The 15,736-nt window shown below is 43.0% G+C and overlaps 2 protein-coding genes across 8 annotated transcripts in view; one reads left to right on the top strand and one right to left on the bottom strand.

The window, feature by feature from the left end:
- Positions 1-15,736, top strand: part of LOC126084014 (ribonuclease K6-like) — a 152,685-nt gene that overhangs the window by 127,834 nt on the left and 9,115 nt on the right. The gene's annotated exons all lie outside the window — the stretch shown is intronic.
- Positions 1-15,736, bottom strand: part of LOC126084010 (ribonuclease pancreatic-like) — a 159,058-nt gene that overhangs the window by 104,086 nt on the left and 39,236 nt on the right. For 2 of the 5 annotated variants that reach the window (XR_007518906.1, XM_049898142.1), the window contains 2 exons: positions 15,346-15,412; positions 9,572-9,754 (listed from right to left, as the gene is read on the bottom strand). Coding sequence is in view for 3 of the 5 variants with exons in the window: in XM_049898142.1 (XP_049754099.1) it covers positions 15,351-15,412 (62 nt within the window). In the remaining 2 variants the exon portion in view is untranslated. Of the gene's footprint in view, positions 1-5,165; positions 5,240-9,571; positions 9,755-15,345; positions 15,413-15,736 lie in introns of those variants that run through there. The other 3 variants (XR_007518905.1, XM_049898143.1, XM_049898144.1) reach the window with 2 other exon arrangements.

The raw sequence follows: 15,736 nt of genomic DNA on the forward strand, positions 1-15,736 counted from the left end.
TTCCCCAAATTTCCCACTACCCTTAACAGAAGTTCAGTGTCCCCTAAGCCTTGAGTCCCCTTTGCCCCTCCCTTCTGCCTGCTTCTGGTAACCACTGATAAATGTGGTCTCTATACCCTTGCCGATCCAAGATATTTCATATAAATGGAAACATATGCTATTTGTCCCATTATGACTGACTTATTTCAATCAGTATAATGTTTTCAGGGTTCATCCATTATGTAGCATGGAGCAGGACTTCATTTCTCTTTATGTCTGAGTAAAATGTACCACATTTTATTTATCCATTCACTCATTGATGAACATTTAGGTAGTTTTTACCTTTTGGCTATTGTGAATACTGCTACAATGAACATTGGAATACAAGTTTCTGTTTCCACTCTTGCTTTCAGTTCTTTTGGATTTATACCCAGAAGTGGAATTGCTGGATCATACAGTAAATCTATATTTAACTTTCTGCGGAACTGCCAAACTGTTTTCCACGGTAGCTGTGCCATTTCACAATCCCACCAGCAATGCAGGAGGGTTCCAATTTTTTTTGCATAAGATAAACTTTTAAAGTCTGATTATATAGGAAGTGAAAGGGGCTGGGGCAATGGTTAAGCTGAAGAAATGAACAGTACTTTTACCACCTCCCGCTCTTCCTTCCTTGCAAGCAGCTCATAATTGACCTACTTCTTTCCTGCACTTAGGCCACTCCCTGGCTAAAACTGAGCTATTACAGGTTGTCTTAGGCTGAGTTCTCTAGAGAAGCAATACCAGTGAAACAGAGAGAGAGAGAGAGATTGCCAGGAAATGGCTCACTCAGTTATGGAGGCTGACAAGTCTCAAATTTGTGGGTCAGACATCAAACTGGAGGCTTCTCCCAAATCATGTGGTTGTGGGGGTCAGAAGGCAGGCTCCTATCTCAAGGCCCATGAACTGGAGGTCAGAGGATGACGAGTCCAAAACAGGACCCAGAGAGGGTGAGCTCTGCCAGAACATTTGCATATATTGGATGCAGACCACACACCCAAGGAAATGCCTTTTTCAACTGATTGGCTGCTCACATGATATCGCAAAATGAAGGATGATTACATATCTGCCCAACCACTGGGAATCATGGCCTAGCCAAGTTATACATAGCCCTAACCATCACAGTACACCCATTGTCAGCTTGGCATATGTGCACATCTCCTTAAGCTGTACATAGTCTCTAAATAAAAATAAATAATAATAAAAATAAATAAAGACAACTATAAAGTCATACTTGTGCCTAATATGATACAACTAAGATGCATACAACCGAAAAGGTACTGTGTTAACATATTTTATACTAAGTAATGAAATAAAGGAAGGAAGAAAACAAAGATATTTGCCAAATATATAATATGCATTCCTATATATACATGCATTCATACACGTATAAAAAAACAAGGAAGAAATACTTTAAAAAATCACAATTCTTGTTTCTGCCACTGGTCACGTGATCATACCCTGTATTCACACTATCTTCCACCACACATTCCATATTCCCTTTGCCCTCAGCAGCCACTTCAGCAGGTCATGTTTCTTTGCCTAGTAGGGTGACCCAAACCTTCATTCCTGCAGAGCCTGGGCCATTAGTAGTCATGTCAGAATTGAGTTGTTGTAATTTTTCACTGACTTTTAAGCACAGGGCATGGTAGTACTAAGAGATGTCATAAGGGATCTCCTGCATTGCACACATACTTTCTTTACCTGCCTTAGGAAATATCAACCCAATTTCCCCTCGCTTATCAGGATCAATCACACCAGCCAATACAGTAACTCCCTTCTTTGCCAGAGCCATGGGGAGCCCAAAGTGGCTGGGTACCGTTCTTAACTTCCAGTTCACTGGATTCAGTGTTGTGTCTCCTGGTGGAAGCATTCCTCCCTTGGGTACTAAGACCTCTAGACCTGCAGAGCATAAGGTCAAGGGGACAGGAAGCAAAAATCTTGTGAGCGGTCACTAGGGTTAATAGTGAGTGGTGCCACTCCCATTTATACCACTTGATTCCTGGAACTCTGAATTCTGGCTATGTGAGAAACAGCACCATATATTGGACACTGGTTTAGAGCATATAGAGCCTTCTGGACAACATTTCTCCAACCTTTCAAGGTATTGCTGCCTACGGGGCACTGTTATTATACCTTTAGGAGGCCATTGCATTGTTCTATCAACCCAGCTGCTTCAGGATGATGCGGAACATGGTACAACCAGTGAATTCCATAATATGGACCCGTTGCTGCACTTCATTGGCTCTGAACTGAGTTTCTTGATCTGAGGCAATGACGTGTAGCATACCACAACGGTGGATAAGGTATTTTACAAACCCACAGATGGCAGTTTTGACAGCAGCATTGCATGCAGGAAGGCAACTTTGTATCCAGAGTAAGTGTCTATTCCAGTAAGAACAAAACACTGCCCTTTCCATAATGGAAGTGATCCAGTGTAATCAACCTGCTACCAGGTTCCTGGATGATTCCCCCTAGGATTAGTACTATGTCAAAGACTCAGTGTTAGCCTCTGGTGCTGGCAGATTGGGCACACAGCAGTGGCCGCAGCCAAGTTGGCCTTGGTGAGTGGAAGTCCATGTTGCTGAGCACATGGATAACCTACGTGCCTAGCACCAGGGCCACTTTGTTCATGAGCCCATTGGGCAATGACAGGAGTGGCAGGAGAACGATGCTTCCTAGTATTTACAGAGCTTGTCTTCCTAACCACTCGATTGTAAAAACCCTTGTCTGCTGAGGTCATCCTTTGGTGAGCTTTTACATGAGACTCAAATATCTTCACGTCTTTGGCCCATTCAGAGAGCTCTATCCAAATTCCTCTTCCCCATGCCTCCTCGTCACCAGTTTTCCAATTATGCTCCACCCAATTCCTTGACCATCCATCCAGATCATTGGCCACAGCCCATGAATCAGTATACAATCCCACATCTTGTCATCTCACATTACAAGCAAAATGAACAACCAGGTGCCCTGCTTGAAGTTCTGCCCATTGGGAGGATTTCCCTTCACCACTTTTCTTCAGGGAGGTACCAGAATAGGGCTGCATTGCTGTCGCTGTACATTTCTGAGTGGTGCTTGCATATCATGTAGAACCACCTGTAAAACAGGCATAAGTGTTCTCCTTTTCAGTCAACTGATGGTAAGGAACTCTCCATAAGGTCGTAGGTGCAGACTGAGAGAAAGAAGGTGTCTGAATCATCTACTGCTGCTATAACAGGAATCCCACAAGTGGATGCCTTTAACAAAGAGAAGTTTATTCTCTCATAATCTAGTGGGCTACAAGTTCAAATTCGGGCTGTCAGCTCCAGGGGAGTGCTTCCTCTCTTGGCTCTGAAGGAAAGTCCTTGTCATTAGTCTCCCCTTAGTCTGGGAGCATCTCATTGCAGGAACCTCAGGTCCTAAGGATGCCCTTTTCTACTGGCACTGCTTTCTTGGTGGTATGAGGTCCCTCTGTCTCTCTGCTCTCTTCTCCCTTTTAGATCTCAAAGAGATTGGCTTCAGACACTACCTAATCTTATAAAACTCATCAATATAACTGCCACTCATCCAACTCATTTCATCTTAGTGATAGGATTTACAACACAGGGAAATCACATAACATGGTGGACAATCGCATAAAATGGTGGACAATCACACAATACTGAGAATCTTGACCCAGCTAAGTTGACAGATATTTTTGGAGGACACAATTCAATCCATGACAGAAGGTAATGTGACAGGAGTGGGGACCATGGGCATTTGAGCCACTTCATAATGTAACTTACTTGTGCATTCAGGGCCTGCTCCAGCTTGATCTTGTATATACCACTTCCATTTAATAATGGAGTTGTGCTCTGCACATCCACCTTTATGACTCTGTGGATCAGACAACGCCCAGTTCATGATGGGCAGCCCAGACCCCATAGTGACATGGTATCCCATGGTTAAGCGTTCAATCTCTACTAAGGCCCAGGAACAAGCCAAAACCTCTTTCTCAGAAGGAGACTAGTTATCTTCAGAGGATGGCCGAGCTTTTCTCCCAAACTGGAAGGGTTTGCACTGTGATTCACCCAATAGGGGCCTGCCAAGGACTCCAAACTGCATATGTATTGTCACTGACACTTCAGGAGCCATTGGATCAGCCTGATCGTATGGCCTAAGTGGCCAAGAGTCTTGCACAGAAGCATGAACCTATTGCAGAGGCTTCTCTTGTTCTAGGATTCACTTAAAATTAGCAGCTTTTCCAGTCACTTGATAAATGGGCCAGAGTAGCACACTCAAATGAGGGATATGTTGCCTCCGAAATCCAGAGGCCTACCAGGCATTTTGTCTCCTTTTTAATTGTAGGAGGGGCATATTTAACACAACCACTGGTCCTCTAGAAATTCCACTGAGGTAGCAAGTGCCTGATTTTTTATTAGATTAATTTCCTACCTTCTCACATGCAAATGGAAACCCTGGTTGCATAGTGGTTAAGTTCTACAGCTGCTCACCAAAAGGTCAGCAGTTCGAATCCGCCAGGTGCTCCTTGGAAACCCTGTGGGGCAGTTCTACCCTGTTCTATAGGCTCGCTTTTAGTCGGAATCGACTCGACGGCAGTGGGTTTGGTTTGGTTTTAGAGAAGAAGACAGAATTGTTAGGGAACAATAGGAGGAAAGGGGTGGGATGGGGGAAATCAGAGTTTTCATAGAAAAAAATCACCTTGCGGATGACATAGAAGGCTAAATAGTTTTTTTCCCTCCATTTGGGTTGGAGAAAGTGCAATTTATAGTAGAAGCCGACACATCACAAAGCATTGTGTTTTTGCAGAACATCAAGTTTCTTTATGTGGCTTTTACTAGGAAGAGGCAGAGGATGACACAGAAAAATTTAGACCAGAATAGAAGGGCTTTGAATGTCACACAAATGACATGGAACATCAACATGGAAAAGATATAGATATTTACCTTGAACTCAGGGAATGGAAGGACACAAGCAATGGAGAAGAGCTTCCATCTTTGTCCAGTCCTCCCATTACACACATGAGGTGACTGAGGACCAAAGCAGTCCCAAGGTCAGACAGTGTTGGTTGCAGAAGCAGAAAGCAGCCTCAGGTCTCCCACTTCCAGTGCAGTGTTCAATGTATTGCCAGGTTGGGGAAACCATGGCTCTGATACTGCACCCAAAGCGTTGCATCTCTCATACTGAAATTGTCTCCTCTTCTTCTAGCTCTGGCTTTCTTCCTGGAGTTCTCCCGCAGCTCTTCCTGTTGTGAAACGTAGTGGGAGAAAGTAGAGATGGCTTTGTAGCTGATTTTACCTGTGACGTTATGGGGACTAGGGACTCACACTGAGGTACACTCACGGGCACTTCCATTGGAGCAGCACAAGTGAAGGGGGAGAGTCAGAAAGGGGATGAGTGGGGCAGGGCTCCCAGCTCTCCATTCCCTGGGGCTTCTTTCTTGATTCCATCCTGGATACTGCAGGAAGGGGAGCCTGTTTAGGAGGAAGAACCCTCAGGAGGACAACTACTCCAAGAAGTATTTCTCCCTTTTTTTGAAGTCAACTCATTTTCTGACTTCATGAAAAAACCAAGGTCTTTTTTGGTGTTGTCATACAAACACATATATACATATACACACATATAACACAGCATTTGTTGATTCAACATATTTTCCATGTACAATTCAGTGACACCAAGTATAGCAATCATGTTGTGCAGCCATCACCATTACCCACTGCCAAGTTTTCCATCACCATAAACAGATGCTCAATGAACAAGGTCTTGAGGGAAGTCATTTGCTTAGAAATACCTCCCTATACATCTCCATCTCCTGCTTTCCTCCTTGTGATAATCATTAGGACTGTTACTATGAGCACGACAGTGCTTATTTCTCCACAGGTGGGAGATATTGTCAAGGGAGAAAGCACTGGATAGGGAAGTCTAGGCAGCCATACCAAGGTGAAGACAGACCTGCTTTATCCAGCTTAGGGGATAAGTCTCACATCTACTTAAGGGGAACCTTTTGTCAGGTCACTAAGTCCAACCTTCTCCTGGTCCTCTGCCTGGCCTGTTTTGAGCTTTGGATTAGCGCCCTGTACATCCATCTTATTCCAATCTCTTCTGAGCTAAGCTCCTTCCCCCTGAATATGGTTGATATTCTTACTTTTCTAGAAAAGAAGGTCCTAATCCCTCACTGCTATTCTGGTTCTGCCCCTAACTCCTTTTTTTTTTTTTTTTCTTTTAGTCATTTTTATCTCTCACAGAGGAACTAGAAAGCAGACCTCAGCAGGGCTAAGGTTGTTAAATGTGAGCAGGAGAGGGTATTCACTCAGCACACATGTGTGATGAAGAGTATGAGTGCCACAGGCAGCTCAACACCCTCGACTAGCTGGTCATGAGACCTTTTGCTGTTAAGCCACTCAGGGACTGAGGCCAAGCCTTGTGACTTCTCTGCACTTCTCTGCCAAGAACTTCAAGAGTGAAGAAAGATCTAAGATCTCTCCCAGTTAAAATCTTTTTTCTTAAGAAAAAGAAAAAAAAAAAAAACTTCTAAAAAGTCTTCTTCTCAGTACCTCCCAGGAAGAAAGGTTTGATCTCAATATGAAATTGATTTCCTTAAGACTTTTAGGCTTTTCACAGAGCCCAAGTTACTTTTGTGGGTATATTTCACCAGTTGCATTTGGCCTAACTTATATAAAACAAACCCAGTCACACACCTAAGTCCAGAAACACAGATTCACATTAAGAGAAAGGAAGGTTCTTACCCTTCAGAGTTATCCTGAATTAAAGAAAAGGGCCCAGGCCTTTGTATCCCCTCGCTGACCATTCACTGGATGTGGACTTGCTCTGGATAGAAGGCCTTTACCTCAGTCGGAACGGCTCTCTGCCACTGAGAGCAATTCTCAGAGAAAGACTGAGCTGAGTGTGTCTGTCACCACCATTCCAGCAGCTGAGGGGTTAGAGGGTGCTGAGATAAGTATCTTGATCCTGAAGTGGGGGAGTCAGGGCTCACACTACAGTATCCACTACACTTTGGCCTATTACTTCTTTAGCATAAATTTCTAGAAGTGTTCAGAAGCTATGGACTTTTGATATAAACTGTTAATTGTCCTCTATAAAGTCTACCTTTATATTTTTATATTTATATTAGTTATATTATCTTTATATTATTTATATTTATATTTTTTAGAAACCCTGGTGGCGTAGTGGTTAAGTGCTAGGGCTGCTAATCAAAGGGTCGGCAGTTCAAATCTGCCAGGCGCTCCTTGGAAACTCTATGGGGAATTTCCACTCTGTCCTATAGGGTCGCTAGAAGTCGGAATCGACTTGACGGCACTGGGGTTTTTGGGGGTTATAAAGGCTACTGACGTTTCATTCCTAACAGATCAAGGGAGCAAGTCTTTTCCTTTGCCAAGAACACTACACTACATGTACTGTAATGAACTTGCCTTTTCCTTTGTCTGTTACATTATTATGCCACTTCTCACATTCATTGGGAATTCTTTCTTCTCACTCTCCTCCATCATACTATGAGCTTTTCAAGGACATAGGCCATGTCTTACTCATATTTAAATCTCCTGAATTTGGGTCATGTGCACAGTAGGTCTCCCACACCAGAACCAATTGCCATCGAGTTGTTTCTGACTCAGATGACCCCATATGTCAGAGCAGAACTGTGCTCCAGTGGGGAGCTGGCTGATTTGTTGGAAGTAGCTTGCCAGGCCCTTCTTCCAAGATGCGTCTGGGTGGACTAGAATCTTCAGGCTTTCGGTAAACAATCCAGAGTGTTAACTGTTCATACTACCAGGGACCTCCTAGGTCTCAAGGAAATAAGTGTGAAGTGAATTAATGTTTCATTGTAGAAGACTAGGGAATCACAGGAGACAGTCACTAGAAACAGAACGGCATAATATGGAAGACATCGGAAGACAATCTTTAGGTCAGTAGTCGCACCCAACCCTTTTGCTCCACCCAGGTACTTCCTGTTAAAGCCCTCCTGGTAATTCAGAAGGTCAGCCAGGGTTCCAAATCTGTTTGTCAATTCAAGTTACCTCTCCATTCCCTCATGTGTAAAATGAAAGAGGGAATAAATGAACTAATAAAATGAGAATGTTAGTGTGGATTATCTCTAAATGTCCTTATAACTCATTTGTTCCATAATTCTCTGAATCTAAACAAGCAAAGATGACCTGCCTGGCGCCAGGCACAGAGAAAAGAGCTGACCGAGGCTCTAGCTACCTTAGAATCCACTACTGAGGGAAAGGTGAGCTCCTTCCTTAGTGTGTCCTGTCGCAGCAGTGCAGGGTCCTGAGTTTCTTGTCACAGCCATGCAAGGCTTTGTGGCGCTAGAAGCAGAAGCGTTAATAATTAATGAAAGAACAGACTGGAAACAAGGTATACGTGCATGAAGATCTTTAATAATGAAAACGATTCATTTCTGTGAGAAGAAGAAAGATATAAATGTATTCAAATTCATTTTTCTTACTTCAAAGCTCTTGACCACAAAAAACCCATTGCTGTCAAGCTGATTCTGACTCCTAGCAACCAGATAGGACAGAATACAACTGTTCAATAGGGTTTCCAAGGAGCAGCTGGTGGATTTGAACTGCAGTCGTTTTCATTATCAGCCAAACTCGGTTTGACCTCTTTAATTGAAAAAACAAAATGAAATATTTAGCTTCACTTGACATATGGCCAATTATGTTGCAATTAAAGGCAAGAATCAGATATACCAAACTGTGTTCTCCCCACATGGGTCAAAGATGGTTCTAGAAACAGAATGGATTACATTTTTTTATTTTTAATTAAGTTGAAGTTTACCTGCAAATGCAGCAGTGCAGAAACCCAAGGTAAATGATGACTTAGACAATTAAAAACGGCAGTGGCTTTGGCTTCGCTCAGTCTAAATATTGATTGTCCTTCTCCTTTAAGACAATAGCCTGATAATGGTGTCTGAAATTGTATTCTCACTGGGTAGGGCTAAACTGTGTTGATGACACCTGGTATGAGGTCCTCCCTTGATAAAAATGCTACAAGTAGCATCTGATTAACATATATTATCTACCAATTCTTTAGCCTTTAGGAAGTCCCAGGAACTTCCTAAAAAACAAAGGCAAACTCAGAACAAGGTAACCTCATCTCAAAGTATGACATTTGGTCCTGGTTTGTACAGAAATCCCTCCTCTCAGCAGGAGGAAAACTTTTTATGTCTGTCTTTTCCTGGGGCCCTGTCATCCTTTTTATCTTCTATTCTATTTTGTAAAAAAAAAAAAAAAAAATTTATAGTCATTGCTTATCACATCTGCCCACTTCAGACCCAGAGTTTTGGAAAGAGTTTGGCATTTTGCTTTGAAGAGCTCAGACTATTTAACTTTCATATACCAGAGGGCTCTGGGTTTTCACTACAAGGCAACCCATACCTCTAGGCAAGAAAGAGCTAGGTGATTAGAAGAATTCTAAAGTAATTAGTTGGAAAAACACACGGGTACGACCGGGGATGGAGGAAAGAAGGTCTTTATGTAGATCCTTGTGGGAAGGAGCTGCTTTCGGGAGGTTGGGGTCACGGAGCAGGGGCAACTCGACGACCCAGGCCCCCTCCACCACCCTCCTGCCTTGGCGGCTTTGCGTGCTGGGCCTGGTTCCCCTGGCCTCCATCACACTGGCCGGCAGAGGGCGCTGCGCCGCCTGGACTCAGAGGGCCGAAATGACAGGAGATTTTTTTCTCTTGATTCTTCTTGACAAAGCTGAGAAGGGCTGGCTCTTTCCAAGACTGCTATAACTGTGGCGAAACAACAAGGTAATAAACATGAAGGATATAATCACTATAAAATTGTCAGCTTACAAAAAATCAAGGTTTCTGACCCTTAGATCCTTGGGTCAATTTCACCTGTTACGTTGAAGTGCTTATGTTGTAGTAGCTGCCAAGGAAGATTTGGGGATTGGGTGAGTAGTGAGAGTCTACTGTGCTGCCAGAGCTTTACATACATCTACAAAACCTGGAGTGAGAACCTGTTTCTGGTGTATCAGTGGAGAATCTGAGCCCAGACAGAGCATAAGTAATTTGCTCTGAATCACACAAGTAGTAAGTGATAAGGTTGGTCTTTTTGGTTTGTTTTATTTTTTTCTTTTTAACATTTCACACCTACACACAGCTCCTACAAAGAGCTGTCACAACTTCTAGGCACCTTTCCCATCTGTTGTTTTTGTTGTTGTTATGTGCCGTCCAGTCGCTTCTGACTCACAGCGACCCTATTATGCACAAGAGAACGAAACACTGCCCGGTCCTGAGCCACACTTACAATTGTGGTTATGCTTGAGCTCATCGTTGCAGCCACTGCCTCAATCCACCTCGTTGAGGGTCTTCCTCTCTTCCGCTGGCCCTGTTCTCTACCAAGCATGATGTCCTTCTCTAGAGACTGATCCCTGCTGACAACATGTCCACAGTATGTAAGACGCAGTTTCGCCATCCTTGCCTCTAAGGAGGATTCTGGCTGTACTTCTTCTAAGACAGATTTGTTCGTTCTTTTGGCAGTCCGTGGTATATTCAATATTCTTCTCCAACGCCACAGTTCAAAAGCGTCAGTTCTTCTTCGGTCTTCCTTATTCATTGTCCAGCTTTCACATCCATATGATGCGATTGAAAATACCATGGCTTGGGTCAGGCACACCTTAGTCTTCAAGGTGACATCTTGGCTCTTCAACACTTTCAAGAGGTCCTATGCATCAAATTTGCCCAGAGAAATGCTTCTTTGGATTTCTTGACTGCTGTTTCTATGGCTGTTGATTGTGGATCCAAGTAAAATGAAACCCTTGACAACTTCAAACTTTTCTCCTTTTATCATGATGTTGCTCATTGGTCCAGTTGTGAGGATTTTTGTTTTCTTTATGTTGAGGTGCAATCCATACTGAAAGCTGTGGTGTTTGATCTTCATTAGCTAGTGCTTCAAGTCCTCTTCACTCTCAGCAAGCAAGGTTGTGTCATCTGTATAAGGCACGTTGTCAATGAATCTTTCCCCAATCCTGATGCCCCGTTCTTCTTCATATAGTCCAGCTTCTCGGGTTATTTCCTCAGCATACACATTGAATAGGTATAGTGAAAGAATAAAACCCTGGTACACACCTTTCCTGACTTTATACCAATCAGTATCCCCTTGTTCTGTCCGAACAACTGCCTCTTGATCTATGTAAAGGTTCCTCATGACCACAATTAAGTGTTCTGGAATTCCCATTCTTCGCAATGTTATCCACAGTTTGTTATGATCCACAGAGTCGAATGCCTTTGCATAATCAATAAAACTCGGGTAACATCCTTCTGATATTCTCTGCTTTCAGCCAGGATCCATCTGAGATCAGCAACGATATCCCTGGTTCCACGTCCTCTTCTGAAAATGGCCCGAATTTCTGGCAGTTCCTTGTCGATATACTGCTGCAACAGATTTTGAGTGATCTTCAGCAAAAGTTTGCTTGCTTGTGATATTATTGTTCTATAATTTCCACATGCAGTTCGAGCACCATTCCTGGGAATAGGCGTAAATATGGATCTCTTCCAGTCAGTTGGCCAGGAAGCTGTCTTCCGTATTTCTTGGCATAGACAAGCGAGCACCTCCAGCACAGCATCTGTTTCTTGAAACATCTCAGGGGATACTCCATCAATTCCTGGAGCCTTGTTTTTCACCAATGCCTTCAAAGCGGCTTGGACTGCTTCCTTCAGCACCATCGGTTCCTGATCATATGCTACCTCTTGAAATGGTTGAACATCGACTAATTCTTTATGGTATAATGACTCCGTGTATTTCTTCCATCTCCTTTTGATGCTTTCTGCATCCTTTAATATTTTCCCCATGGAATCCTTCACTATTGCAAGTCTAGGCTTGAATTTTTTCTTCAGTTGTTTCAGCTTGAGAAACGCCAAGTGTGTTCTTCCCTTTTGGTTTTCCATCTCCAACTGCTTGCATATATCATTATAGTACTTTACTTTGTCTTCTGAAGATGCCCTTTGAAATCTTCTGTTCAGTTCTTTTACTTCATCAATTCTTCCTTTTTCTTCAGCTGCTTGACATTGGAGAGCAAGTTTCAGAGTTTCATGTGACATCCATCTTGGACTTTTCTTTCCTTCCTGTCTTTTCAATGACCTCTTGCTTTCTTCATGGATGATGTCCTTGATGTCATTCCATGACTCGTCTGGTCTTCGCTCACTAGTGTTCAATGCGTGAAATCTATTCTTGAGATGGTCTCTAAATTCAGGTAGTATACACTCAAGGTCATATTTTGGCTCTTGTGGACTTGCTCTGATTTTCTTCATTTTCACCTTGAACTTCCATTGTTGCAATTGATGGTCTGTTCCGTAGTCGGCCCCTGGCCTTGTTCTGATTGATGATTTTGAGCTTTTCCATCATCTCTTTCCACAAATGTGGTCAATTTGATTTCTGTGTGTTCCATCTGGCAAGGTTCATGTATATAGTCACCGTTTATGCTGGTGAAAGAAGGTATCCGCAATGAAGAAGTCGTTGGTCTTGCAAAATTCTATCATTCCATCTCCGTCATTGTTTCTGTCACCAAGGCCATACTTTCCAAGTACTGATCCTTCTTGTTTGTTTGCAACTTTCACATTCCAATTGCCAGTAATTATCAATGCATCTTGATTGCATGTTCGACCAATTTCAGACTGCTGCAGCTGACAAAAATCTTCTGTTTCTTCAACTTTGGCCCTAGTGGTTGGTGCATATATTTGAATACTAGTCATAGTAACTGGTCTTCCTTGTAGGCGTATGGACATTATGCTATCAGTGACAGCATTTTACTTCAGGATACATCTCGAAATGTTCTTTTTGACGATGAATGCAACACCGTTCCTCTTCAAGTTGTCATTCCCAGCATAGTTGGCTATATGATTGTCCGATTCAAAATGGCCAGTATCAGTCCATTTCAGTTCACTAACGCCTAGGATTTCGATGTTTATGCATTCCATTTCATTTTTGACAGTTTCCAATTTTCCTTGATTCAGACTTCCTACATTCCAGGTTCTGATTATTAATGGATGCTAATGGATGCTTGCAGCTGTTTCTTCTCATTTTGAGTCATGCCACATCAGCAAATGAAGGTCCCGATAGCTTTACTCCATCCACGTCATTAAGGTTCACTCTACTTTTAAAAGGGAGGCAGACTAAGACAGACTAGGAAGAAGGACCTGGCAGTCGACTTCTGAAAAGCATTAGCCAGTGAAAACCTTATGAATAGCAGCAGAACTTTGTCTGATATAGTGGTGGAAGATGAGCCCCCCCAGGATGGAAGGCACTGAAAAGATGACTGGGGAAGCGCTGCCTCCTCAAAGTAGACTCAACCTTATCCATCTAGTTTTCTTAATTATAAACAGCTAACTAGCTTCCATGTGAAAGGAGATGGGGATATACCTCACTAATTTTGAGAGCTTCCAGGACTTCCTTCTGCTCTCTAATGCCCAAGGCTAAATCTACTCTTAGGCTTGCCTATATGTCTTCTTTGTTCACAGAAGTCAGAGGTGGAGTATCCAATAAACAAGATAGGTGTGGGCTTATCGTACTTACTTGCTAATCCGTAGCAAACAATTTCACATGGGTTCTCCACATTAAAGATCATTGAAAATATGGTGAAATCCATGTGAAGTTGTGCACTACATATTAGTGAGTAAGCACAAGTAAGCCTGTGCTTCCCTTGCTTACTGGGTAATCTGCCCGTCAGGGATTCTAAATTTGAAAAAGAGTATTTGACTCTGTAGGAAGGTGCTGTGGGGTTGGGTGAGAGACAGATGTCAGCCATACCTAGAAGCAGAATCTTTGATGTGGTGAAAAAGGTGAAATTTTTCATAAGCCCAGCTTACATGTATCAATATACCTAGAGGTAGGTTTTACAGCATATAGGAAAATCACATCAGATGACAAAGTGGTGGATGATCACACAATACTGGGAATCACGGCCTAAGCATGATTTTTTTGAACCTGTGCACTGTAATGTTTTACTTTTAAAAAGGAAGGAAAAGACCAATAGGCAATAGGCAATAGGGGTGAAGAGATAATAAGAAATTTATTTACTCTAAATAAATTGTTCTGAACCACTAACTCCAAGAGTTCTACAACTGCTTTGCTCAATTTTGGGTGACAGATTAAAAAAAAGGAAAAGGTTCTAGAAGACTAGAGGTGGGCGCTGTCTTAGTCATCTAGTGCTGCTATAATTTTGCCCTCCCCCAGTCTCTCTGCTTGCTTCTCTCCTTGATATCTCAGAAAAGATCTCTTTTAAACAGAACGTAATTTTGTAGACTGAGCCTTGCCTAAATAACATAAATGCTGTGAATCCCACCTCCCTAACATGATAGTGGCAGGATTTACAACACATAGGAAAATCACCTCAGGTGACAAAACAGTGGAGAGTCACAAAATACTGGGAACCTTGGACTAGCCAAGTTGACACATATTTTGGGGGAACACAAATCAATCCATGACATTCCACCCCTTGGCCTCACAAAATTTGTGTCCTTGAATAATGCAAAAATATTCACCTCATCATATCATAGCAGAAGTCTTAATTCCAAGTCCAAAATCCAAAAATTCCTCTTCATCTGTCAAATCTAGAATACAAGTTATCTGCTTTCAAAGTACAATGTTGGAACAGACAGAAGCTTGACATTTCCATTACAAATGGAAGAAACTGGAGGGAAAAAAGGTTTACTAGGCACCAGCCAAGTCAGCAGAACCAAGAGACCAGCACCAGACAGTGCTAGAGCAGATCCAGGAGCAAGAGAGCTGAGTGCCTTTGTACAGGAGGCTTCTTGGCAAAGTGGCATGCCTCCTGGCTCGTATTGGTAGAGCTAGGCTTGCCAACCCAAGGAGAAAGAAAGCCAGTGCCTTCCAGCCAAAGTTCACTGGCAGAGTGGGTGCCTCCAGACACTTATTGGTGGAGCTACAGAGCTGTGGAACACTTGCCCCAGCAGAGCAGACAGGCGGAGAAGCCTGGGGGGCCTAGAGGCCAAGGAACCAGGAAGCAGAAGCTGAAGAGACAATGAACACAGAAAGCAGAGCTACCTTGGTTTCAAGGGTGGAGCCATGGCCTCTGCAATTGCCAAGGGTGGAGATGCCACTCAGATGGACTGGGAGAATTTTGTCAGGAAGTAAACTTAGCAGCCATATCTTTAATTCTCTCCCAATAAGCCCAGATATCCTCTCTTCAGGAACAGAGCTCCCTAGAGTGTTGCAACTCCTTTGTGCCCAGGAGTCAATCTTTGATGTCTAATACTCTTGCCCCAGGCAATTATCAGAGTGAACAAACTTGTTCTACATGAGAAGATATAGGAATGGGTTCACACAGGGAGACTGCTCTCTCCAGTTCCCAGGCACTCACTTCAATCAGCTGGAGGTCTCTGCTCCCACTGCTATCCCTTTCTCCACTTCCGCAGACCTCTTGGGATCTAAAGAGAGGAAACAAACAAAGACTCACTATTCTTCAGATCTATGTACTAATCCCCACAACAATCAGTTACTGGAAAATCTGAATAGGGTAAGTTGGAAAAGTTGATGCTAAAGATGCTTGGGGGAAAGACTCAGGAATACTGGAAAGCAACCAGGGTCTTGACTTAACTTTTAGATGGTAAACTTAAGAATGGAAAATAATCCAACTGGTAGGAAGCAAAGGACTGAATGCAATCCAGCATTAATCCTACTGGTACAGGCACTCCCTACAGCCTTCAATGGAGCAGCCTGAATTCTGTTGTCCTCATCCTGTTTGGGCCCTT

Source organism: Elephas maximus, chromosome 10, assembly GCF_024166365.1.
Source record: "Elephas maximus indicus isolate mEleMax1 chromosome 10, mEleMax1 primary haplotype, whole genome shotgun sequence".
In the NCBI taxonomy this organism is placed as follows: Eukaryota; Metazoa; Chordata; class Mammalia; order Proboscidea; family Elephantidae; genus Elephas; species Elephas maximus.